Source organism: Borostomias antarcticus (genome assembly GCF_949987555.1).
Source record: "Borostomias antarcticus genome assembly, chromosome: 9".
Taxonomy (NCBI): domain Eukaryota; kingdom Metazoa; phylum Chordata; class Actinopteri; order Stomiiformes; family Stomiidae; genus Borostomias; species Borostomias antarcticus.
The window spans coordinates 27,055,664-27,081,498 of NC_140242.1; the positions used below are offsets into that span (position 1 = coordinate 27,055,664).

At 40.9% G+C, this 25,835-nt stretch overlaps 1 protein-coding gene across 1 annotated transcript; it reads left to right on the plus strand.

Annotated features, from left to right (window-relative positions):
• Nucleotides 1-5,934: 5,934 nt before the first annotated feature.
• vil1 (villin 1) lies at nucleotides 5,935-23,963 on the plus strand (the record flags this gene model as incomplete). Its single annotated transcript, XM_084442768.1, has 19 exons — nucleotides 5,935-6,015; nucleotides 6,375-6,449; nucleotides 8,583-8,779; nucleotides 9,209-9,317; nucleotides 10,546-10,656; nucleotides 10,879-11,090; nucleotides 12,082-12,160; nucleotides 14,463-14,561; nucleotides 15,029-15,182; nucleotides 15,532-15,632; nucleotides 15,966-16,103; nucleotides 16,745-16,903; nucleotides 17,462-17,641; nucleotides 18,682-18,827; nucleotides 19,593-19,737; nucleotides 20,798-20,986; nucleotides 22,764-22,832; nucleotides 23,175-23,318; nucleotides 23,850-23,963. The coding sequence occupies 19 exons, from the start codon at nucleotides 5,935-5,937 to the stop codon at nucleotides 23,961-23,963; spliced, it is 2,502 nt and encodes an 833-aa protein (XP_084298894.1).
• Nucleotides 23,964-25,835: the final 1,872 nt, after the last annotated feature.

A 25,835-nucleotide genomic window follows, 5' to 3' on the forward strand; every position in this document is an offset into this window, starting at 1 on the left:
GAATAAGATTTGTGTTCCTAGAACCTTAACCAAGAACAGGAGCTGTATGCTACATACTCTAGGTATATAGCTGGGTTCACAAACAACGTGATCAGACATTAGTTTTAGTCTGTTTTGTTTTGAGTCTCTCAATAAGATTTGACATGCTGAATCTTCAATACGGTAGTTTTAGAACTTTTGATGTCACAAAACAACTTCCGTTCTAAAATTGCTTAAAACATCATTGGCAGTTGAATGTGAACCTGACTCCTTTAAAGAGTTCTTTACACATCTGCTTGGAGAGCAGCTTGCTCTGCAGAGCCATGCCGTTTGCCTTATTATATTTTATATCTGATTTAATAGTTTATTTGTTGTATAAATGTATAAATGTATGTATAAATGATACATTAGTTAAACTGTGCACATATGACAATTATGAAGATGTAGTTGTAAAATTGATACCTTTGTTAATGGACTTTCTCATGAACAATATTTATATTTCAATGGTCCACAAGAGAATTCTATATAATAGGCCTCATTAAGGTAGAGAACTAGGGCGTGGTCTCAGACGCAGTGCCTGAAAAATGTGTATAAGACTATATTAAGCAGTGTTACAATCAGATCACATATGTGTCTTTTTTTATGCAACCCTCTCCACCTTATAAGCGCATTGTGTTGCCTCTGTTGAATAAGAGCAGAGAGGTTATAAAAGTGCAGCGCATCAGGCAGTCCGCATAAAGTGGCCAGAAACTCTCTCGAAAAAAGCAGATCTGCCCCCCTATTCTCCACACACAAACAAAAGCCCCAGCGTGACCATGGCCTAATAGGCTTCGTTGATAGTTTCTTCATTCTTCTGTCTGGTGTGAACTTGTGTCAGAGATGTGGATGTTATAATAAAAGGAGGGAAGGTGAAGTCTAATGAAGGGCCCTTGTCTGCCTTGCCCATTGCACAGTAGGTAATGTACAGATATGAGGGATACTTCGCCTTATTCACCTCAGCTGCGATATTGGTCAGTTTGACATAATTAGGGGTGCGGATGCGGAAGTGCCTGTTGCCTTCAATGTTAAAAGTTCGCTGTAAAAACACCACTTCAAGAACCAAAATAGTCAAAATAACAGGCTGAATACACTATCGGGGTTACAGACTCATCATTACCAGACTTGGAAATACATGGGAGTGAATGCAGCTGACGGCTAACTATGGCTCATTCACCTCCATGTATTTCCAAATGCGAAAACAACGGCAGTGAAAAACAAGCGAGTCTGGTAATGATGAGTTTGTAACCCCGATAATGTATTCAGCCTGTTATTTTGACTATTTCGGTTCTTGAAGTGGTGTTTTTACAGCGAAATTTTAACATTGAAGTCAACGGGCACTTCCGCATCCGCACCCCAGACTGACCAATATGGCTGCCAGGTGAATAAGGCGACTTGACACAGACCTATAGCCTGGCATCAGCAGCCTGACTGACCTATACCAAAGAGGCCATATCAGGCCACACTCTACTGCACCATAGCACACTGCCCTGCCCTTCACCATGTCTTCAAGATCAAAGGCAACCCTTATCACACTCCACTTACTAGGGAGGAGTACTACAATTTAGATATGTTTCTATCAATGCCAGGCATATAATTAAAATACTAGAGATCCATCTCAAGGTAACCATACCTTTGAACTGGGCTGATGATATACATAGATTAAATGGTGTTTCCTGGAGTGCCAGATAGCAAAATATAGGCTAATATTCACATAGTACTCCATACTTCTCTACTTCCAGTTTACAAATCTCAGCACGTCGTTGCTCCACATGCATCCTTCTATCAACTGTAGAACATATTGTTTTGATTGGCTGTCAATATTTTATCATGAGCAGCCATTCTTAATCACTCTGAAACAGTGTAGTTGGTTATGGGGGTGGCCAAGGCTATGCCAATTTTGGGGGGATATACTGTGTTAGAACTACACACGTCAGCATCAAGTGAAGAAGCCATGGCAACAAGCAAAAAGCAACAGACATTCTCTTTTTTCATTTATCTTCTGTTGAACAAGAGTTACTGTAATGTTAGCATTTAGACACATGCTGCATGTGGGAAATTTACCAAGGCCAGAGTCGTCACTCATGCTCAGTTCTTAGATCAATTATATTGCAATAAGTCCCCCTTCACTGGAAATGCTACTGTAGGCTAGGTAGCAACTTAAGAACCCACTGTTTCCACAAAGTCATCCAGTAGCATGCACTTAGAAGAATATTGTAAACCTTGTAGTGGAATTCTGTATGAGCAACATATACTTACAGATGGCTCGGTGCTGTGCCTTTAAGAACATACTGTAGTTTCAACGACAGAACCATGAGTTCTTTCGCTGATACACTACGTAAACTACGCTAACTACGTTACTGCATGCTGCAGATCTCTCTATAGGTCTGGGACACTTCATGCAAAAATCTGGTGCTCAAATCCTGGCAATTCATTGGTAGCGCTAGAATCCCAGTGACACCAATCAGTAACGACTTTCGCGATCAAGCGTTCCCACCTATTGATATGCCCCGCCCATCTAACCTGGGCATGCGTCTCTCATTTACTGCTACGACCTGTCACTCTTTCAATCTCCACCTGACGATACGCCCTCAGAACACCAGCTTGGGCAGCGAAGTGGCTCACACTCTTATATAGTATACGGACGTAATATTTGAGTCTGGAGAGAGACTATTAAGAACTCAATAAGACTGCTGACAACTGCCGCTCTGAAATATAGCTGCGCCTACAAAGAACACATGACTAACCATGCTAAAGCTATATAATTAAAGCATGAGACCCCAATGAAATACCTACAATGAATAAGAAAACAGTTTATATAAACAAATAAGCCCAATGTAAACCTTATGCATAAGTCCCATTTACTTGAGAATTACAAACTGACTAAAACATTGAACTGAGGGAAAAAGTAGGCTAGCGACTCCATTGTGGATACACATCGGCTAATCTAACTAATATTACACAACAATCTAACAGTACTGTACCGGTATGTGAAGGACTTACATTCATGGACGCACAGGTATAAAGACCAGGTGAAAGAACAATTTAACTTGAATAGTAACAGAATCGTAGAGGAAATCTAGTGTTCACCTTAATTCAGACTTTTTTCTCTGCTCACCCCAGAATGCTCTGTGCCAAGGAGGCGGGTCCAGCACAGCAGCATTCAACCAATTAACTACAGCTAACCATTGGCCCACATTGGTTCAATGGTGCTAATAAATATTCACAAGGAATTAACTTGTACCTAAAGGATCTAATTAATGATATGCTAATCAGCATTAAAGTGATAGTGAATTACATTTTAAGGTGGCACCCAGGGTGGCCAATCAGATATCAGGGTTGGCCAGTGCCCGTCTCTGCCAGTGACCTGAAATAGTGATGGACCCGAATATAGATATACGTTATTCAGAAAGGTACAGATAATGCTATGGAAACAGATATTTTTTTCCATCCAAAGTTACTTGTTATTATTCGAGGGGAAAATGTGTGTCATCTGCATTAGCATATTGTTATGTTGGTGAGTGAATCACAGCAAGGCGGTAAGAAGGACACATTTTCACTCAATCATTGTCAGATAAAGTAGAAAATCCAAGCGGCAAAGTTTCTTAATTCAGCTAATGTTAGCTGACCATTCCGTTTTGGTAGGTATGGATTTGAAAAGCCTGTTCCATTGCAGTAACATTATGGAACCGAAAATTATGACACCCTGTTCCTTTTCTTTAGACCAGAGTCTAAAAGTACAGTATGAGGATGTGGAAATATATTTCAGAACTAATAATATGCAAATATTAAATCATTCTGATGCATTATTGTAGTGTGGACACATTCTCTCAAATGACGTGGCACAATTTTAATATTTTTATAGATATAGTTTATGGATACCATTACAGTGTGGACTGCCCTCAATAGACATTTGGACAGCATTTACAGGAGAGGGAAAGAAGGCACTGATAAAAGCCTCATAAAGTCATTGTTATAAGATAAGCAAAGTGCTTACTGTGGTTAATTCAACAGCAGAATGAAAATGTATGAGTGCATAACTTATTGCAATATTGCTAGATAGTGTAAGACACTGTAAAATATAACTCAAATGATCCCCAGGAAGAAGAATTTGGGCATTACAGCAGCAGGAAGATAGAACAGAGCAGAAGAGGTACAGAATAAAATCAAGAGTCAATGGGTCATATAAACAAAATATGTGTCATATAAACAAAACAGAAGAATTATGAATAAATAACTGCAATAAAAAAAACATAATAAAATAAAAAGCCTAGCTGGTATAGTGTCAAGTAAAGTGACAGGTGTGGGGGGGGGCGGGGCTCAGGTGTTGTTATATAGTCTGATGGCCGCTGGCACAAAGGAACGCCTGAACCGCTCTGTCTTCCACCTGGGTGGGAGGAGCCTGTGGCTGAAGGTGCTCCCCATCTGCCTCAGCTTGTCATAGAGGGGCTGGGAGGGGTTGTCCAGGATGGACTTCAGTTTATCCCTCATCTTCCTCTCCATCACTACCTCCAGACTGTCCAGTTGTTGCCCCACGACAGAGCTGGCCCTCTTCACAAGCTTGTTGGTGTCGTCCGTCTTGATGTTGTCTCTCCAGCAGGCAAAGAACAGTGTGCTGGCTACCACAGACTGGTAGAACATCTGCAGCAGCCTGCTACACACATCAAAGGACCTGAGCCTTAGTTGACTCAGTAACAAACTTAGTTGTATTACATTTCACTACTTAGCGTTATGATCTGTCACCCTTCCCAGATAGCAAGCCGATCTGGGCCATATACAGGCCAGATCTGGCCCTTGTGGCTTAGTTCCGGCCCATATATGGCCCAGAATCATTACACATCCGCTTGCTATCTGGGTTTTAATAAAAAAATTAAAAATAAGAAACTATTCTGTACTATGACATACCAGGATTAATTAGCCTTTCCAGATGCTCTGAACAACAAGAGATCCTACAATGAAGCAACATTCAATAGAAAAAACAGCCTTATAATAAAACATGCTGGTCCACAATCACCCTGTTTAATGAGATGATGGACGCTGTCTGTATTTGTTTTGCCTTTATGTTGTGAATTGATTTTTAAGTAACGTGTTTGTATCTGTGGTTTGTAACAATGCTCATCTGTTTGGTTCACTCACAATATCAGGGTTGGACATTGGGTTGATGGATAAAACTAATAATAATAAACTACACAAGACATAATGCGAAAAAACCCTTTAAATAATTTTAGCATGGCTGCTGTTTGTTCTAGCAGACTTATGGAGCCAGCTGGGAAATGAGCGGTTAGAAGAAAGAGAGCAAACACCCAGTCCAACATCCCTTTATGGCTCAGCGGTCATAAAGTGTACTCAGCTTCCTGTGTGGTCTGTCAGTAAGCACTCAGAGAACTGCATGCTGTTCCAGAGCCTCCATACTCACAGGAAGATTAAAAAAGAATAGGCTTTGTGTTTCATTGTGTAATGTACGTTATTTTCAACTAGCTATTCTCAGAGGACATACAGTATTAATGCATTTCTCCACTGCCTTTCAAAGGGGGCACATGCATTTAATTATATTTATTTTTTAATGGTGCCTTTCTACACACCGAATGTCACCTTACATAGATGGCAGAAATACCTTTGGAAAAACACTTTATACATCTGATGGAAAATAAAGAAAGAATAATTCACATGCAATAAACATGACAAGAAAAAGGCTAGATTCATATTGAAACTGTAGGTCACCACACTCCATCCTTAACATTGTATTGGATATTTAATATTTGAATACATGTACTGCATGTTGTCTGTTTGTCTAAAGATGTAAATTATTGGTGTTACCTGTAAAATGTGTTATTTAATAATTCATTAATTCCATTATTTAATAATTTATTAATTCCATTCCCCTTACTTCTAGCTTCCCAGCAGGTTGAAACTGGCACCATGCCACAGGTCCAAGTAAAAACCCAAATTCCAAAGGCCCTCAATAAAACCACACCTGGGCTGCAAATATGGAGAATAGAGGTGAGTGAAAACAAATCGCCCCCAACTGGTGATGGATCTAGGACCGAGGTATTGATTTAGGTTTAGGCACGGTTGCCATGAAAACTTAAGTGAAAACTCTGATATGATATATGATTCCTTTCTTGAATATTATAAGTGTCTGGCTTGTTTGGCTACATTAATTCTTAGGCTTAAGAGTTGAATAATTTGTCAAGAAAGAATACAATCAACAATCTATGAATTTAATTTGTTTCAAGTAAAATATAAAGCTTCCAATTCATAGTAATTAGTGATTTTGTTGGGTGAGGGTTGCTGTTGTTTGTATTAAACAAGATGAAATAATGTTGATTGTACTGTATTTATATTTTCCTGTTGGTCAGGACATGGAGATGGTGCCTTTCTCTTCAAAAGCGTATGGACATTTTTATGAAGGAGACAGTTATGTCATCCTAAATGTAAGTCACTGTCATTTCCCATTGCTACTGCCTGCCTAATTATTTGTTACTGTGCATATCATCAAAGTATCTATCCCATCAACTATAAAAATACAATTGTACATTAAAATGTCAATTTACTTTTAAAGGCAAAGTATATGTATTGTGTCATTACAGTGCCAGAATTTGGAATGTGAGGTGATGCTGTCAAGCGCATAACTTATCATCAAAGCAAGCAGGAAGACAGTCACACTAGATTCAAAACTACATTCAGATTCAAATTTAATACAATAACATAGTGATACAATACAACATCTCTCGTGCCTTGTTGATGAGGCCAGTTGCTGTTGGAAAGAAAATAAACTGTTTTTGTGCCTTGAAGTTTTGAACCACAGCCTCTGGCCGGAGGGGAGTGGTTCAAAGAGTTTGTGACCGGGTTGGGGGGGGGGGTCGGCCACAATCTTTCTGTATGAGGCCTTTCCGGACAGAGGATGAGGTACTTTCTGTGAACTGTTGCAGTTTAGCTGTGAACCAGGGTTTGTGGTTGTTGTAGCTAATGCCGGGCTCACACTACAGGATATTTAAAATCCTAACCAATTTCAAAATCGGGTTACATCACGCACATAAGGAGAATCTTAACAGATATTCTTCTTGCGCATCTCAAACAAGCACACACAGCAAGATTTGAAAATAATGGCTCAGCACACACTACAGGATCTTATCGTGCCCGAGGGAGCAACGAACCACTGGTCTCGCCGTCTCACTTGTAAAGTCACACTTGTAAAGTCACACAATACTGTTCTCTAAATGTTGAAAACTTGCCACGCCGAGCAGGAAACAGAGGGACTTGGAGCAGTAGACAAGTACAACTGGATGTCATCGGCATAGCAATGGATATTTCATGCCTGCTGATGATACGACCAAGGGGGAGCATATAGAGGATGAACAGAATAGGGCCAAGAACAGATCCTTGAGGGACACCATAGGTGACCATGCTTGTCTGAGATGTGGATGCCCCTAGGGAGATATATTCTGTCCTGTCTGAGAAATAGGAGCGGAACCAGCACCTTGGAGAGAAAGGGGAGGTTGGAGATAGACCTGTAATTTGCCAGAACTTCTGGATCCAGGGTAGGCTTTTTTAGAAGGGGGATGATTACAGCAGTCTTGAGTACAAGGGGGGCACGGCCTGATTGGAGGGACTGGTTAATCACCTGGGTGATCAGAGAACTGGGAGCAGGGGTGCAGGATTTCAGCAGGGCAGTTGGAATAGGATCTAGGCCAGATGGAGATGAATTCACCTTGAAAATGAAGGCCTCAATTTCTCCCTGGGTGTCTTCAGAGAAACAGGAGGGAGGTTGAGATGGTGCTAGTAGTGGTTAGAGGATGGGGGAGACAATTTTGTTGCTGGAGGTGAGAGAACTGATGTTGTCAACCTTTGTTTTAAAATAAGTCAATGACCATGTTGCACTGGTACTCTGTGGTGGCGATAGGAGAGTGGGTTTCCGGCTTAAGAAAATGTATGTAATGTACTGTGGAAAACAGATGCTTTGAGTCTCTTGGATGTTTTTTAATGAGGTTGGACTAACATCATATAATATCATGCAGTTAAGCCAAAAAAACAAAACAAAGGAATTCATTTACTTTTTATTGGGATTTTTTTGGTGTGCCAGGCTAACCCTGGCATATGGGAGGAAACGCCACGGATGTGGAGTGTAGTGTAGTATACACTTATAAGAGAAATGGCCATGAAACCAAACTGAGGCATTGTAAGTAGATAGCACGATGTGACTGGCCAATTGCGTCATTTCTCAGAGCTAGAAAAAATTGTTTGAGTGAGCAGGAAAGTTTTGATCGAGTGGAGCTGTACTGAGCATGCACAGACGCTCAAGGGCAGTCCATGAGCACATGATGTGGTCACTTGGTCACCAAAATTGTCCTCTCTCTACATGTTGCGATTCATGCTAATTTTACTTCTTCACATTGTCTCAAGGGCTCACGCAGTCTGCAACTGATGTAGTTTCCGCCTTTGCGCACAACTCTATTTCTACTTGCTTGGGTGACAGCCTGCGCTCAACATCAACACCTTGCGAGTGTAAATTATGGCACTGGAATGATGTTAAAAATGACCGTGTAGTGTGTGATTATTTCCTGTAGACCAATGCGACGCGCAACTCCTTCACCTATGACGTCCACTACTGGCTGGGGAAGTCCAGCTCCCAGGACGAGCAGGGGGCAGCGGCCATCTACACCACCCTGATGGACGACCATCTGGGCGGGGTGGCGGTGCAGCACCGCGAGACACAGGGCGATGAGAGCGACACCTTCCGGGGATACTTCAAAAAGGGCATTGTGTGAGCAGATACCCCAAACACACACATGCATTCAAAGATCATAAAATAATCCTCCGTATATTTTGACTGTTCATTTTTTTCACCCCACTGATGAAAAGGTTTTATTAAACCTTTATTTAACTAGGTAGAAAGCTTGAATAAAACTACATGTTTTTTTTTCTGAAGAACTGTATTAGTATTGCAGTTTTAGTATTGTAGTTTTTGTTTCTTTCTATCAAAGGTGTGAATAAAAAAAATAGCTACATGTACCTTTCCAGGAACAGATGGTATTGTTTTCTGGACAAAGTTCACATCTATTTTTAAGAGAGGGTGTAAGCTATTCTTAGAAGCAAAGTTTATGTATGTAGGTGGCGGTGAGTCAGGATTTGACAACACAATTTCTAGGTGTAGGATTACAGTAATTCTACATCCTCTGCATTTTTCACTCAGTTACAAGAGGGGCGGTGTCGCATCTGGGATGAAGCAGGTCGAGACGAATACCTACAACATCCGTCGCCTGATGCATGTCAAAGGAAGGAAGCATGTAGTAGCAGGAGAGGTACGGCCCCAAACAAAACCTTGTATTATAATAATAATATATATAATATATATTATTATTATAATAATATAAATATATAAATATAATAATAACCAATAAAACAGTTCCTGTACTGCAGGAGGGGACAAAAACCTGGAAATAGTATTCAGGAGTATATTATTACATTTCTGAAAATGTAATTTAATGTAATTTATTGGTTTATAAATGTTCTTAGCCAATAGACAAACATACTCCAGGAGCTTGCTCAATCGCCTTGTTGAGAGGGGTCAGGGAAGAATTTTTACAGCTCACTTTTCTGGCCCCCGGGTGATACTGTTTTTTTGCTTCCCTCTGGAATATGTAGGAGTGGGTCGTATGCCCACCTCCCTTGTTCTCTGTAAAGCGCACTGTGTTGCCTCTGGGTATGAAATGCGCAATACAAATAAAGCTTTGATTGATTATTCCTTCTCTATAATACACTTCCCGCTTATGAAGGTTTTTTTGAGTAACTGATTAGGAGCATGGTACACTATGTAGTAGAGGTCAGCCGATAGTGGATGTTTAAAGGGTCATATAATAATGACAGTTTGACAGTTTAGAGGCCAATATAATAATGGCAGACGGGAAAAAGCAGATAGCTGATTAATTGACCGATATACAGTACCAGTCAAAAGTTTGGACACACCTTCTCATTCCAAACTTTGATATATCTTTTTTTTTTATATATATATATATATATATATATATATATATATATATATATAAAAATGTAAAAAAACATTCTGAAGTGTGATTTGTATGATTACACCATTGTAATGTTCTATTTACAATGTGCGATGCGCTGTTTTGTGGCTTATTACAGGTCTGGAAGGATCACTTCTGTTGTGCCGTCTGTTACAATTGTTAAATGCCCCTCTTACAAACCATTAAGTGATCTACTGCTTTAACAGGGCCCAAACATACTGTATTTACCACCTGACACTTCTTGTTCAAAAACACTGAAAAGGGCACTGAACTAAAAAAAAAATCTAAAATAAATAAAGACGCAACCACATTACTAACTGGATCTGAGATTAAATTAATCACAGTGATCCTTTTAAAACACATTAACATTTCCCCAACACAAGATTCATCTTACATCTTACACTATGATGGAGCTCTCCATGAAAACATAGGACCATAAAATGCTTTACATACTGTCGTTAAGCGTTGTCCCCTCCATCTTCATTTACCCCTGTCTTGTCCACAGGTGGACATGAGCTGGAATAGCTTCAACAAAGGGGACGTATTCCTGCTGGATCTGGGCAACCTCATCATCCAGTGGAATGGACCCAAGAGCAACCGAATGGAGAGACTCAAGGTCAGAGAGGGCATTATTGATCCCTATTGATTTGTAATTGAGATGGAAATCAAAACAAGACACCACCAAGTAAGAAAACATTTTATGTGAAGAGTGAGGGTTTGTGAGGAATGAGAGGCCATTGTAAAGCGCTTTGAGTGCTGCTAAGGTGGAAAAGCGCTATATAAGTGCAGTCCATTTAGCATCTTCTATTCACCTGTATGGTCGTGTGGTTCCCCATAGGGAATGACTCTTGCCAAGGACATCCGTGACAGGGAACGAGGAGGGCGTGCGCAGGTGACCGTGGTGGAGGGAGAGGACGAGAAGTCCTCAGAGGAGGCCATGAAGCTGATGAAGAAACATCTGGGAGAGAGACGAGACATCCGGGACAGCGTCGCATCTGACGACGTCGTGGACAACAAGCTGTCAAACAAGTCCATCGTGAAGCTCTTTCAGTGAGTGCTGTCGGATTCTGGGTCTGTTCATAAATCTGCTAGAATTAGTTGATAATGCATACCTGGAAAAAGCCTTGACTCTAGGAGACTTCAAGAGGTAAATACCAGGTAGAGGAGACGTTGATACGAAGTAGAGACATAATTACTTGACTTACTAAGTCAGTCGTATAGGCATTCATAGTCATGTGAACGTGAACTCTAGTGAAGCCAAAGTATCCCACATTTGTGCCATTAAAGGCACCAAAAGACCCTTGTATTATGGTCTTTTCACTCTTGCTCATATGACAAAAAGTTGTAAATGTTTAAATATCGGTATATATATATATATAAATGGCAAATAAATTGAACTTGAACATTTGAATATTTGAATAGAAAATGGGCTTGACATAGACCTATACTTATTACATAGACAATGTGCTTGATAAAGACCTAGTTATTACAAAAAGAGCAGAAAAGGAGCATGCAACTAATGTGTGATATCAGCCTCAACATTCTTGCATAAATGTTCCAACAATTTTGCTACTCTTGTACTTGCACAGCTAGATTGCGCTCTTAGGCACTTGTTTAGAAAGGGGATGCACTTGTGAGTTTTGGTGAGTAGTAGTACACTGACTACCTACGTTAAATGTTTAACATTTTAATACGACCACGTCACCGGCAACATTTTAAAAATATCAATATCAATATCAATATCAATAACAAATATATATATATATTTTTTTATTTTTTTTATCTACCAAATCTAAAAAATTCCTCACTCCAACACTTGCTGAAAGCTGAGAAACTGCGCTTTCAAGTATTATAGGGAAAATCCAATTAATATTCGAAATGTTGTCACTTTATTTTCAGGGTTAAAAGGGTTAAATGCAATTATTGTAAGTCGCTTTGGATAAAAGTGTCTGCTAAATGACTGTAATGTAACAGCTACTTCATCCTACTTGACTCATGTCTTCCCCTTTTCACCCTTTTCTACTTATTTGCCCCCCCCCAGTATGTCTGATGCCGAGGGAAACCTGGTGGTGCAGGAAGTGGCCATGAAGCCTCTGACCCAGGACCTGCTCAATAACGAGGTGAGCCTTCCTCTCAATCAATCAGGGAGAGGGGTAACGCTGGAAGGGGATAGGATCAAGGAGGTTATACTGTAACATTGTCTGTCAAGGGGCACCCCGGTAGCTCACTGGGTAAGGCGCGCACCATATGAAGGCTAGTCCTTCGCGCGGCGGCCCCGGGTTCGATTCCCGGCTCGGGTCCTGTGCCGCATGTCCTTCCCTCTCTCTCTCCCACGTTTCCTGTCTCTCTACACTGTCCTATAACAATAAAGCTGAAAAGCCCTAAAAAATATCTTAAAAGAAAAAAACAACAAAAAAAACATTGTCTGTCAAGAGGCCCCAGAAGCAGATATATCTATTTAGCAGTGGCAGCCATCTTGCCCTTTACAGCTCCAGAGGCCTTTATCTATGGAAAACCAAAGAGATGAAGGTGGCATGACTCACATCCTGACAATATGTGAGTGAGTGCGAAGATGCAGTGTCTAATCTGGTCACCCATCTGTTTTCAACTCATTCCCTAGTGGTTAGCTAGCACAACATTCTGTTTCACACAGGGTGACTTTCACGCTTGGCTGCTCTACTTTCGGTTTGACGATTCACAGGCTACAAACCACAGCTTCTCTAAACCCAGTTGTGTTCGCAGGCCTCTGAAACTCTGGAAAGCCATAACAACTATACTGGTTCTTTTTAATGCACCGCAGCCAGGTTCTATTGGCTCAATGACCACTCTACAAAGAACACTGAAAGTGGATCATCCAATTATACAGTAGAGTATACATACCCATTTCAATACAGTGATCTACTGTTATTCTATTTCTGTGATATTGTCTACTAGTAGACCTCATCATTCATCCACTGACCTCGTAATTTAGCCAACGCCCTTGTGGGGAGAGTTACAGGGTTTTTTTTCCCCCATTTTTTTTCATTAACCTTTATTTATACAGGTGAAATAACCCATTGAGACCCATGGTCTCATTTTCAAGGGGGACCTGTTTCGGGGTAGGCAGCAACAGAAAGTTACAGACATACAAGACATGCAGGACAATATAAAAACACAGTATACATTAAAACACAGTTGATATAAAAGTGAAAGAAAACGGTATCAAAACTAATTACAAGTGCAAACTCCCACGGTTGACCCCTCCAGCCTTCCGGTACGACCTTTGAACTCCCCAAGGGGAATCAAGCCAGACAGCTTCAGTACCTGCTGCAGCTTGTTCCAGGTAGCAGGGGCAGAGTAGGAGAAGGCTTTTTTCCCGTTTCAGTCCTGTAATGTTCAAACACTGTCCCAGATATGGAGAGTTGTACAGTTATATATCCCCCATAGATGCTTTATACATTATTCCCTTTAATGTCAATATGCGGTTGCAGCCTTTATGTTTGGCATACACCGGGTGATATTATGGGATGTCAGGGTTATTCTCACCTACTACAGGTCCTTGGTCTCAATGGGCTTCCCTGGCTAAATAAAGGTAATATATATATATATATATATATATATATATATATATATATATATATATTTATATAATAATAATAATTATTATTATTATTATTTTTTTATTTTTTTATATCAGTAGTTTTACTTTGATAAGTAACTCCCCTAAGGTTTCTCACTGATACCCTGTCTTAGGCCTACTTTAACTGTTGGTACATGTTGGCCTGTACTGTATGTAAACCACATCCCTTATGCTACAGTGGGTTCATACCCACTGGGCCACTCCCCCACCCCCGCACAACCCCTAACATCTTGTTTGTGTTAAATAGATAAATAAAACACTTTGGCTACAGCGGTCACTTGTTCTTAGAGAAGGCTTTGCTTCCTGGTTCTGAAGGAGCCTGATGATCAGAGGAGGAGGGTTAGATCATGGCGGCAGCTGGGTCTGGTTATTCATAATGACGAATCGGAGGGAAACCATTCTAGGGTTTAACATGGACATGGAAATGGGGTTTAAAATGATAAAATAAATTGTGAAACATCATGTACACAATCAATCAATCAATCAATCAATCAAAGCTTTATTTGTATAGCACATTTCATACACAGAGGTAACACAATGCGCTTTACAGAGAACAAGGGAGGTGGGCATACGACCCACCTCTACATATTCCAGAGGGAAGCAAAAGTAGGTAATGAGTAGTTACTGATTAACTCACTACGGCCACTATGGGTCAGCATTATAGCAGGTTCTAGAGGGCATGTTCCACAATCCAGATACACTGACAGTGCACATAAACATGGCAAAATTTACAAATGCTTTTGCTTTAATGAGAAAGTTGCAGTATTGAATGCATCTTCATTCTTTGCTATTTATTCTCTCAGGACTGCTATCTTTTGGATCAAGGCGGTACAAAAATCTTCATTTGGAAAGGAAAGAAGGCCTCAAAGACAGAGCGCTCTGAATCATTGAATAAAGCAGAGGTGAGTCACACTTTTATTCATATCCATTTGCTCAGCTGACCACATTAAGTTACTTGAATATCCATGTCTGCTAATAGATGCAAGAAAGCCATGGAGAGCCATTTTGACACACCCTGACAGCGCAGCAATAGACATTATCCATACTGCATACAACAGCCATCATGCAAAATGCTGAATACTAGCATTGCTTAATAACCAATTCTTTAATACAGTATGTTAGATTGTGATGTTCGAACATCAACAATTAACTGAAGCAATATCCACGCACAATATGAGAGATTTGAACTGATTCTAATTCTTAGGTGTTCTTGCTAAAAGAACATGCTAATAACTCATTAGAAAGTACTGTATTCCTAAGAATTTAGTGGTGTTTCTACTAAAACTACACAAAATAACCTAAATGATGTAATGGCCTAAATGATGTAATTCTATATTCTCCTCCCCTAATCTCGTTCTTGGAATTGTAGGCGTACAAAAAGGCGAAGGGCTACCCTCTGTCCACCTACGTGGAGACGGTGAACGATGGCGCTGAGTCCGCTGTGTTTCGCCAGTTGTTCCAGAGGTGGATCGTGAAGGGACAGACCGCAGGGCTCGGAACTATCAACAGACCTGGGAAAATTGGTGTGCACACTTAAACTACCTCAAAATATACTGACACATTTAAGAACATTTTAGGAAAAACTCACTGAAGTTCTTGAGTATTGCCTTCACGGGAAGGAGGATTTTGAACTGAAATACAGATTTATTTGTTTATTTGTTTATTTAGTAGGATCCCCATTAGCTCTACCCTAAAGTAGAGCTACTTTTAGTTGGGGTCCACATTTAAAACATTACATTACAAATAACATTTAAACATACATTACATATATCAAACTTATAAAACATACATTATAAATGTCATTCAATACTATTTTAAAGTTCATTATTAATACATATTCTCTGTATCTTTTCTTACTCACTGACAACACAGCCAAGGTTGAGCAGGTCAAGTTTGATGCTACTTCCATGCATGCGAGACCAGACCTGGCAGCCCAGCAGAAAATGGTGGATGATGGATCTGGCGAAGTTGAGGTCAAGAACAAAAACCAAGCATTCATGAAATCCCATGAGATCTATAGGGCTGCAAAGATTTGTGGATGTAATCGATGGTGTTGATTATGAGTATGAGTATAACGCCTCAATAGGCTACATTAGCATTCCTGTGCTTTTATATAAGAAAAGAGCAATGAGTTGAGTTTATAGTAGATTAACATTATAGTCCATAGTTGTAGATCCATATTAACTGTAACTATTGGTGAAACAACTCTTTTTCATGGTGATTATAGGGCTTGCAAAGTACTTTCACAGCTGCCTCTTCTGAGTTTGAATGTTATTTGGATATGTGCCATCCCTCGCTCTAATCAGGTGTGGAGGATAGAGGACAACGAGATGGTACCTGTAGACAGGAAGTGGTTGGGGCACTTCTACGGAGGCGACTGCTACCTCATCCTCTATAAATATGACGTCGGCAGCAGGAGACATTACATCCTGTACATCTGGCAGGTCAGTGGCACAGCTGTTCAACTTCCTGTCCGTTTCGTGTGCTTAAGCTTGCTCCTCCCCCACGATGGCGAGAACGGATGCGCTCTGCCCCCCGACACTCCAGTGAACAGCTCCACCTATAGGTTTGAGGCAAACTTTGAGCCATCCTGGTAAACACAGTAATGTGATAATGTGACTGTATTTATTTATATACTGTGATAATGTGATTTGCATAATGTTAATGGTTGATTTTCCATTCGTATGACTGTGTTGATTTAGCCTGCATGCTTTTGTATAGAGTTGAAGATATGATGATTTTGTATGTTTACGTGGTAGACTATGCTTTCATTTGACTAAATCCTCCCTCACCATCTACCCTACGAGCAACAGGCTCCAATCAAGTGAGGAGTATAAACAGAAAGAGCTGTCAAACCCATGTGCTGTACTCACTCTGAAAAAGACACTCTTCCAGTGTGTGCCACTTTAGGTGGCACCAAAACTCCAAAACGTCTATTGCCTTAAAGTTTGCCGATAGCACAAGTGATTTTGCTTGAGCATTTTCAGGGCCTATACCACAATCCCATGTTGTTGTTTTTTACTGCTTTGTCCAATATCTTTGCACATGGGTGATGGTTGTGATGCATGTGGTGTGTGTGATGTAGGGGCGCCATGCAAGCACAGCAGAGCTCGCCGCTTCGGCCTTCCAGGCTGTGACCCTGGACCAGCAGTACTACGGAGAGCCGGTCCAGGTCCGCGTTCCCATGGGCAAGGAGCCACTCCACCTCATGGCCATATTCAAGGGAAAGATGGTGGTCTACGAGGTCAATAATATAAATCTTGCATATTTGTCATATATGCGTGTCCTATATGAACAATGAAATGCTTAACTTTTTTACATTTTAGTAATTTAGCCAATGCTAAATACAATACTTACAATAACTACGCCCATAGAGATCCATTATATGGTAAGCTGTGACTTAGCTTAGCATGAGCAATGAGCATGGGGGGAGGGGGGGGGGGGGGGGGTTCTCCAGGACCTGCTACAGGATGTCCTGCAGGAGACAGGGTGAGTCCACAGGACCAGTTTAGAGTATACGAGGGAGAGACACTAGGGAGGAGGACAGGGTTAGTGGCTGTACCGGACATCCACAGCAGACACGGGGGTTTCTATCGAACTCAGGGTGGTCTGCGGGTGACAGTTGGGCATCCACTGGACCTAATAACCTCATAACAAATACCAAAATAGTAGAGTGGATCTTTTTCAAGAGGACCCAACAGGTTTGACTACCTTAAATCCTTAGAATACAAATGTAAAAATAAATAAATAAAATAATAATAATCACCTGGTGGTTCTTGTTGACTGTTTTCATGTTTGTCAGGAGGGAAGCTCCAGAATGGGTTCTCCACAAACCCAGCCGTCTGTCCGTCTCTTCCATGTCCACGGTACAAACGAGTTCAACACCCGCGCCTTAGAAGTGCCAGCTCGCTCTTCCTCCCTCAACTCCAACGACGTGTTTGTACTCAGCACAGACACCTACTGCTACCTGTGGTATGGAAAGGTAAGCACCCTTATTTACAAGCCAAATATTTTATTTATGTAATAAACTTGAAGTTGAGGAATTGAGGAAAACATTGAGGAAAACGGCTGGTTCTGGTAGTTGATGAGATGTGTTACTGAACAAGGAGCATTGTTTTATTATCATTATTACACAGTAGCCTACAAAGTCAGGACTGTACAAGATTTAAGCAACAGGTATGATACAACAGGTCTGTGGAAAGCCAAACAGACCTGACCCTTCCATCATGCACATCCACCAGAGCCTGACTGAAGGTTTGGAAGTACCTTCACTGACAACTTTAGCATTGTGCTGGATAAAGTGTACCTACGCTCATCCGCGACCCACCACACACACTACAGAGTCTACCTTCCCTCTGTCCTTACTGGACAAGATATGGAGGCTTGACATTGAATGAAATTGAAAGCGATTGTTTTGGCCATTAGCTGGGTCGGTTCCTACTTGAGGGGAAGGAAACAAATGGTAGGAATGTCACATCACAACTCAAAGATGTGGAATGTGGGGTACCCCAGGGTAGCGTGCGTGGTCCCCTTTTCTTCCTGCTTTATATCAGTGACAGACATGGCTTTACTCTTGATGCAGAAAACGCAGTTGACCGTGTTATCTGTTTGAGGTGCTGCTTACCCACTTTGGCGATACATTTTGTAAATGGGTTATCTTGCATTGTACCGAGCTTACTGCAGAAATCTTGACCAATGATGTGGTCAAGATGTTTCTAGAAGTTGTTATTTATTCTTGCAATAAAACCATTTGCTATAGTGGTGAGGATGCTTGACATTTATGGAACCCGAGAAGGTAATTAACATTTAAAATAAGAATACCTAAAATTACATAAATTAGGATATAAACAGATAGCGACTTACTAATAAAGCATAACCGACTAATAGGCATTTCATGAATAAGACACAGCCTATCAAATTACCTTAACCAAACTGTTACACCGCTAGAACATTGACACAGCTAGTGCAGAACTAAGTTTCTAGGCAATTTTTTAAAACGGATCTGATTTTTATCCATTGCAGGGCTGCAGTGGTGATGAGCGAGAGATGGGCAAATCCCTGGCAGATATCATCTCCCGGAGGGAAAAGCACGTCATTGCGGAGGGCCAGGAACCAGCACACTTCTGGGTAAATCTGGGGGGCAAGTCCCAGTATGCCAACAGCAAGAGGTACAATACATTACCTTCCCCCAAGCTAGGTTTTTACAGTAGCTAATCACAGCTCATCACTGTGATTAGCTAATTGCCCCGTTAATCGGATGATGTCCTACTTTATAAAGAAACTGTCTGGTCCACTATTGTTTGTTAAATCAAGTTAAATCCCCTAGAAAATGATACCATTTTGGGATAAGGGGGAGAAAACCTTGTATTTCTTAGTTTAAACCAATCACAATTGTCTTCAGCGAAGCAGTTGCTAAGTTGTTCTTTCACTTACAGTAGTCTGGGAGAATCTCCCAACACCACTGATTGGCCGACTACATGAATCGGCGCCACTGATTGGGCAGTAATAAACAAATGATGACAAGGCTTATCCCCAAAACTTACATCTATCTATTGAGTCAGACTAAGTGGTCGGTGATAAAGCTTCAGGCCACAACAGAGTTAATAGTGCACATGACATTGAAATGCGTGACTTACATCACAGTTAAATATTAGGCAATTGAATTGATGAACAAGTGAATTAAACCATTGATTACTAAATGTGACACGTGGCCTGTTTCCCAAGCTGTGGCAGCCAGCAACATAACCTCCATGTTAAGCTCAGCATGATCAAATCTGATCAACATCGGCAAAGCTGTCTGTCTGTCTGTCTGTCTGTCTGTCTGTCTGTCTGTCTGTCTGTCTGTCTGTCTGTCTGTGTCTGTCTGTCTGTCTGTCTGTCTGTCTGTCTGTCTGTCTGTCTGTCATCATGCTCTGTTCTTGCTTCTCTCCCAGGCTTCAGGAAGAGCACAACAACATCACCCCACGTCTCTTCGAGTGCTCCAATCAGACGGGCCGTTTTATCGCCACGGAGATCACAAACTTCGACCAGACCGACCTGGATGAGGATGACATCATGCTGCTGGACATATGGGACATGGTGGGGAGTTTTAGTACTTTTGGTTGTCTCAACTCAACTGTTATTTCACAATTGTCAGGTAAATACAGTTTAGTCAGGCTTCTCAATTATTGGTTTAAACATACAGTATTTATTAGACCAGTGTAAGGATTTCATCTTTGGCAGAATGGTTCTGCAGGAAGCTCTCTGCCAAAGAATGCGTGAGCTTCACATGATCAACAACAATGGCAGAAAGCTGCATATCATCCATATTTCCCCTGATTTCCCAAAACCGGAAAGGTGGAGGTGGGCTGGTGGTCGCAGGAGCAAAGAAAAAGCAAACACAAACACATACATCAGACTTTCAGCTCTTTTAAATAGGCCGCCCTTTCGTGTCAGTGAGTGAGACTGGAGCTAGTTTTGGACAAATGACGTTGTAGCCAGCTGACTGTCAGACGATGCAAACAGTTGACAGCCAACTGAGAGTCTATTACTTGAACCATAGCTTTGTCCATGCCATTCAGGTTTGTGCTCTGAGAGACTGTGTCAAAATGTAAGCTTAATCTGAATGAATGAATGAATGAATGAATGAATGAATGAATGAATGAATGAAATATTTATTTGGTTGATATAGAACAATACAATATCACAGTTTTTTTTTTTTTACACACGTCCTGTACTATTGATGAAGTATTGAAACTGATACAACCAAAAGGGTTAGGCTGAAGCAATAGCTTCTCAAAATGGCCACCCTTTCACCTAGATGTTACAGCTAATTTATGCTTAAACATAAACATTATTATAAACAGATAAGAGGAAGAAAAACAACCATTGGTGAAATATCAAGAATATCAAAGGGAAAAAAACAATTGCAGGAGAAAAAAGGTCGAAAAAAACTTTTTTTTAAATAGAAATATCAAGAAATAATCTATCAAACAAATGAATATGTAGACGACAAAACAACAGTTGATGAAGTCAAGTACCCGTAGGAAAGAGTCTGAGTTTACAAAAAAAAAGCATATCAAATGGAGACATGCACGCCTTCACTAACCCTCTCTGTGTTAAAATGATATCTCTATGTCCTCTGCCCCGCCCCTCCCAGCTGTTCCTGTGGGTGGGCAAGGGAGCCAATCTGGTGGAGAAGGAGGCCGCCATCCCCACCGCACACGAGTACCTCCGCACCCACCCCGGGGGGCGGGAGGTCCACACCCCTATTGTACTGGTCAAGCAAGGCTTCGAACCCCCAACCTTCACAGGCTGGTTCCATGCCTGGGACCCCCACATGTGGAGTGTATGTACAGTAGTAAACATTAATTTAACATATCATAATGTTCACAATAATCTGAGTCTTTAGATTTGCAGTACAATGCAAGCTGTTTCGATTGTCCATGTCTCTACACTATGCTATACACAGGAGCATGAAAAGACAGAGAGAGAGAGAGAGAGAGAGAGAGAGAGAGAGAGAAAGGGAGACAGAGTTGAGAGAGAGAGAGAGAGAGAGAGAGAGAGAGGGAGGAGTGCTGACCCATGTTGAGAGAGAGAGAGGAGAGAGAAAGGGAGACAGAGTTGAGAGAGAGAGAGAGAGAGAGAGAGAGAGAGACAGAGAGAGACAGACAGACAGACAGACAGAGAGAGAGAGAGAGAGGGAGGAGTGCTGACCCATGTTGAGAGAGAGAGAGAGAGAGAGAAAGTAGTGGAGTAAAAGTAGTGGAAATAGCTGTCAAATACTTGTGTCTGTCCTAGTACAGTATTAAGTGTGTAATGGTGCAGGTGTTTGCTCAGGGGGAGCTTGTTCAGTCCTGCTCAACGACAATAACTATGCAGCTGCCAGCTCTTTAAACAGGTTGAAACATTTGAGCAGACATCACCCCAGCATCACCAGAGCACAACGAATACGCAAATAAATCACATAACGTCTATGGGGGTAAATCAATGTGAAAAGTATAAGTGACTATGAGTCACAAATATATATTACAATTAGTAAACACAAAACACGATCGACAAATAGATTTTAAAATCCACAAACACTTACTGATCCACAAATATATAACACAATCTACAAATAGATTTGAAATCCACAGACTCGTCATGATTCACAAATAGATTCAAAATCCACTAACATACATCATGACTCATCAATAGAATTCAGTGACTTGTACTAATGCACTCACACTTTGCAAACAAACACAGTCTAACTTGTATTTCCAAACCACTGTTTCAAAACACGCATAGAAATTCTGTGCATTGCTCATTGTTCAAGTGTCAAATCTGTGTGGATCAGTGTGGATCGCCTCACATTTGTCTACCAATCATTTTGACACTCTTGTACGGCGGACAGCGTGTTTTCGATCTACAAAATGTAGTCAGACAATCAGGGGTATTGCTTGCTACTGTATGTGGTGTAAGCCTTTCATAATAAGAACATGAGTTTAACTAAACTTTCCCCGCTCTGCATTCAAGCAGTCCTTCACAGATAATTCTGACCGGTCCAAACCGGCTACATTTCAAGAGTGATGAGTATGTTTATGTGGACATGCGTTCACTCCGTGGTTGAGAATCAGGGGTTCTTGTGTAGCCACTTTATGAATTTTCCTCAGGTCCCCATTTCAGCAAATAGGTACTGTATATAATAGGGACTGCACTACAGTATAACCTATAAAGAAGCCCCAGTCCAAGTTGTGCATGAATTGGCCAATTTAACAATGGATCACCAAGTGTTGTTTTTGCTGATTGTGCTCTCATCAGGAACAGTATACAGTATGGCTCAATATCTAGTCTAAGCGTAGTTTGCATCTTTTTTTTAATAAACAAAAACATTAGTGTAATAGCTAACTGCTGTACCAAAACCAAACCAAACCTTGACCCCAAACCGAGATCTACACCTCTAGCTAATATTTAGGCCTGTGACCACAGGAAGGTTTAGCGTACCGTTACACCCCTAGCTAATATTTAGGCCTGTGACCACAGGAAGGTTTAGCGTACCGTTACACCCCTAGCTAATATTTAGGCCTGTGATCACATGAAGGCTTAGTGAACCGTTACACTAATATTGAGGTTTGTGACCACAGGAAGGGAAGTCCTATGAGGAGCTGAAGGCTGATCTTGGGGATGCCACAGACATCATCAGAATCACAGTGGTGAGTCTGTTTTCTCTAAACTGATATGATCCACCATTACCCATCTCAAGTTGTACAGTGCATCATGTGCAATTATACAAAACAAATGCTTATGTCTTAAGCTACAGACATATTATACATCTCAAAATGCTCATCTGGTTCCCGGATTCCTACGGTGTAAATATCTAAGCTGTTTCAAATACAGTGTAAATATCTTAGCTGCCACTGTCCAAATACATGTACGTTTGACGTTAACTGTAATGTAATCACCCTAGTCAAGAGATTTGCCCTTGACACAAGCAGCTAAAGTATCCCAATTCAGTATCAGTTCAATTAAAGATGTAATTCTGTTCATGGCTATAGGACAGACCCAGCTCCAAAGACACACAGAACTCCATTGGGATGGGAGTGCTATCGCCCACTGTTCTGCTGACCTTTCCCGCTGACAAACTGGTGAACTGCTTAGCCGAGGACCTGCCCGACGGAGTGGATCCTACGAGGAAAGAGGTTAACCCCGCATCTAAAGTTTGATTACAAATGCACATTAACAAGATTGAATGATTCATACGGTAGCATCTCAGATATAATAAAGAATAATTGTAGTGCACTGCCACACAACCTGCCTCCACACTGTTGGTAGACCTGTCCTCCAACAACATTGGTAGACCTGTCCTCCCCCACATTGGTAGACCTGTCCCCCACAACATTGGTAGACCTGTCCTCCAACAACATTGGTAGACCTGTCCCCCACATTGGTAGACCTGTCCCCCACAACATTGGTAGACCTGTCCCCCACAACATTGGTAGACCTGTCCCCCACAACATTGGTAGACCTGTCCTCCAACAACATTGGTAGACCTGTCCCCCACATTGGTAGACCTGTCCCCCACAACATTGGTAGACCTGTCCCCCACAACATTGGTAGACCTGTCCCCCACAACATTGGTAGACCTGTCCCCCACAACATTGGTAGACCTGTCCCCCACAACATTGGTACCTAGACCTGTCCTGAAACACATTACCTCTCTTTTTTCTTAGGAGTATCTTTCAAATGAAGACTTTGCTCTGATTTTCGGTGTGAACCGGCACGACTTCTACTCTGCGCCAGTGTGGAAGCAGCAGAATCTGAAGAAAGAAAAGGGTCTTTTCTAGGAAAAGGAAATGTAATCAAAAGGATTAATTTTGATAATGCAAAATAAGTGTCCCTGGCCTGATCTTGAATAGTTGACTCGGCTTGGGAACTGTTTCTGAAGGAGTTGGAATTCAGTTAAAATTGTGTAGCCTATATCTGAACCTCTATACGGCACACATTCTCTCTGTGCTGCACTGGTATCACAGGTTTTGAGTTCAAACTTCTGAGATTAAATCCTTATTAAGGATTCTGGGGGGTAAATCACATCAGAGGCAATGCTGTTTACATTTCTCAGAATGGATCTTCTCATGCCTAGTGACATAATTGTAAACTTTCACAGTATGACTGCTTAGCCAATCAGATACCTGTAATGTGGGTGTGTGGGTGACATATTAGACAGGTTTGAGTACTGTAGCTTTCATCTTGTGAATTATTTGTATATTCTTAATTATAAAATGTTATTATAAAAAGATGTTATAATGTAGACAATCAAGTGAAAATTCAAGTTTATTACATGAGATTTAGCAAAGGCACTGTTATAAAAGGCACTTCCTCTGTTTCTACTTGTGTCATTCAATTTTGGTCAGGCATCCTAGATACATGTTTATGTTATATTTTTGTTCACAGCAAGCCTGAATATTTAAAATGTCTCTTAAATATTTAAGAAATTACAATTTAAGAGAACTTTAAGGACACTGTATTAATGTTTGTAATGCAGGAACACTAAAATAAGTATTTGTTATTATGTTTTGTACATTTGTTATGAGGACAAGTTCAGTTGCCATACAGTTCCCCAGCGTTTTATTCCTTAATTGAATCACTTTGTCCAAGAATAGGCGACACAATAATATAGCTAGTCAATCTATTTGTCTCGGTATGTCCACTGCATATTTTATCAATTTCAATAAAACAAATATATCTGAGTCCACCCACACAATTTTAAACATACTGTATGTTTTTTAGTTAGTTTTCCCTTTTATCCGAATCACTTTACAATGAAGGCCTCTCATTCACCCACACATTCACACACCAATGGCGGCAGCTGCCATTCAAGGTGCTGGCCTGCTCATTGGGAGCAATTTGGGGTTCAGTGTCTCGCCCAAGGATGGAGGACCGAACCGCCGACCCTACGATCTTTGGACGACCCGCTCTACCTCCTGAGCCGGTAGTATTATACGCTGGGGCTGTTTTGCTGCCAATGGAACAGGAGCTTTACAGGAAGTAAATGGAATAATGAGGAAGCAGGATTACCGCCAAATCCTTCAGGATAACCTTAAATCATCAGCCAGAAGGTTGATAAAATACAGCTAATTAAACACTTCCTTAGTCTTCAGTAACCTGGTGACTACAGCACGTTCAGAACTGATTAAAAAAACAATCAAACCAATGAATAAATGTAAAACGTTTTATTTTAACCATGATTGTTATGAATGGTTATTTACATCCAAGAACAGAATGTACTGTATGTAACGAGTCAAGACACTGATTTAATGTATATCGACAAATGCTGTGCACATTAACTTATATCACATGATTTGTGGATTCCAATATTTACATGCAAGAACACTTTGTCATATGTTGCTGTTCATTCTGTCCAGGTCCAGTGCCTCTGTCAGTCAGTGCTGATCCAGAACAAAACCAGCACATTCAGTAAGAGTTCTTAATACTTAGTACACTCCAGCATATCATCATGAACCGCACATAGTAGGGGTGCTCCAAAGAATCGATTCTTGAAAGGATCGCGATTCTTAATGTCATGAGTCCTGGATCGATTCCCAACTCTCATGAATCGATTCTTCTTTTTTTTGTCCTCTCTATCTCTATATTCCGCTTTCTTAGCACACAGCGGACTGGAGTACATCCTAAAGTCCGTTTTTCTAGAAAGTCCATTG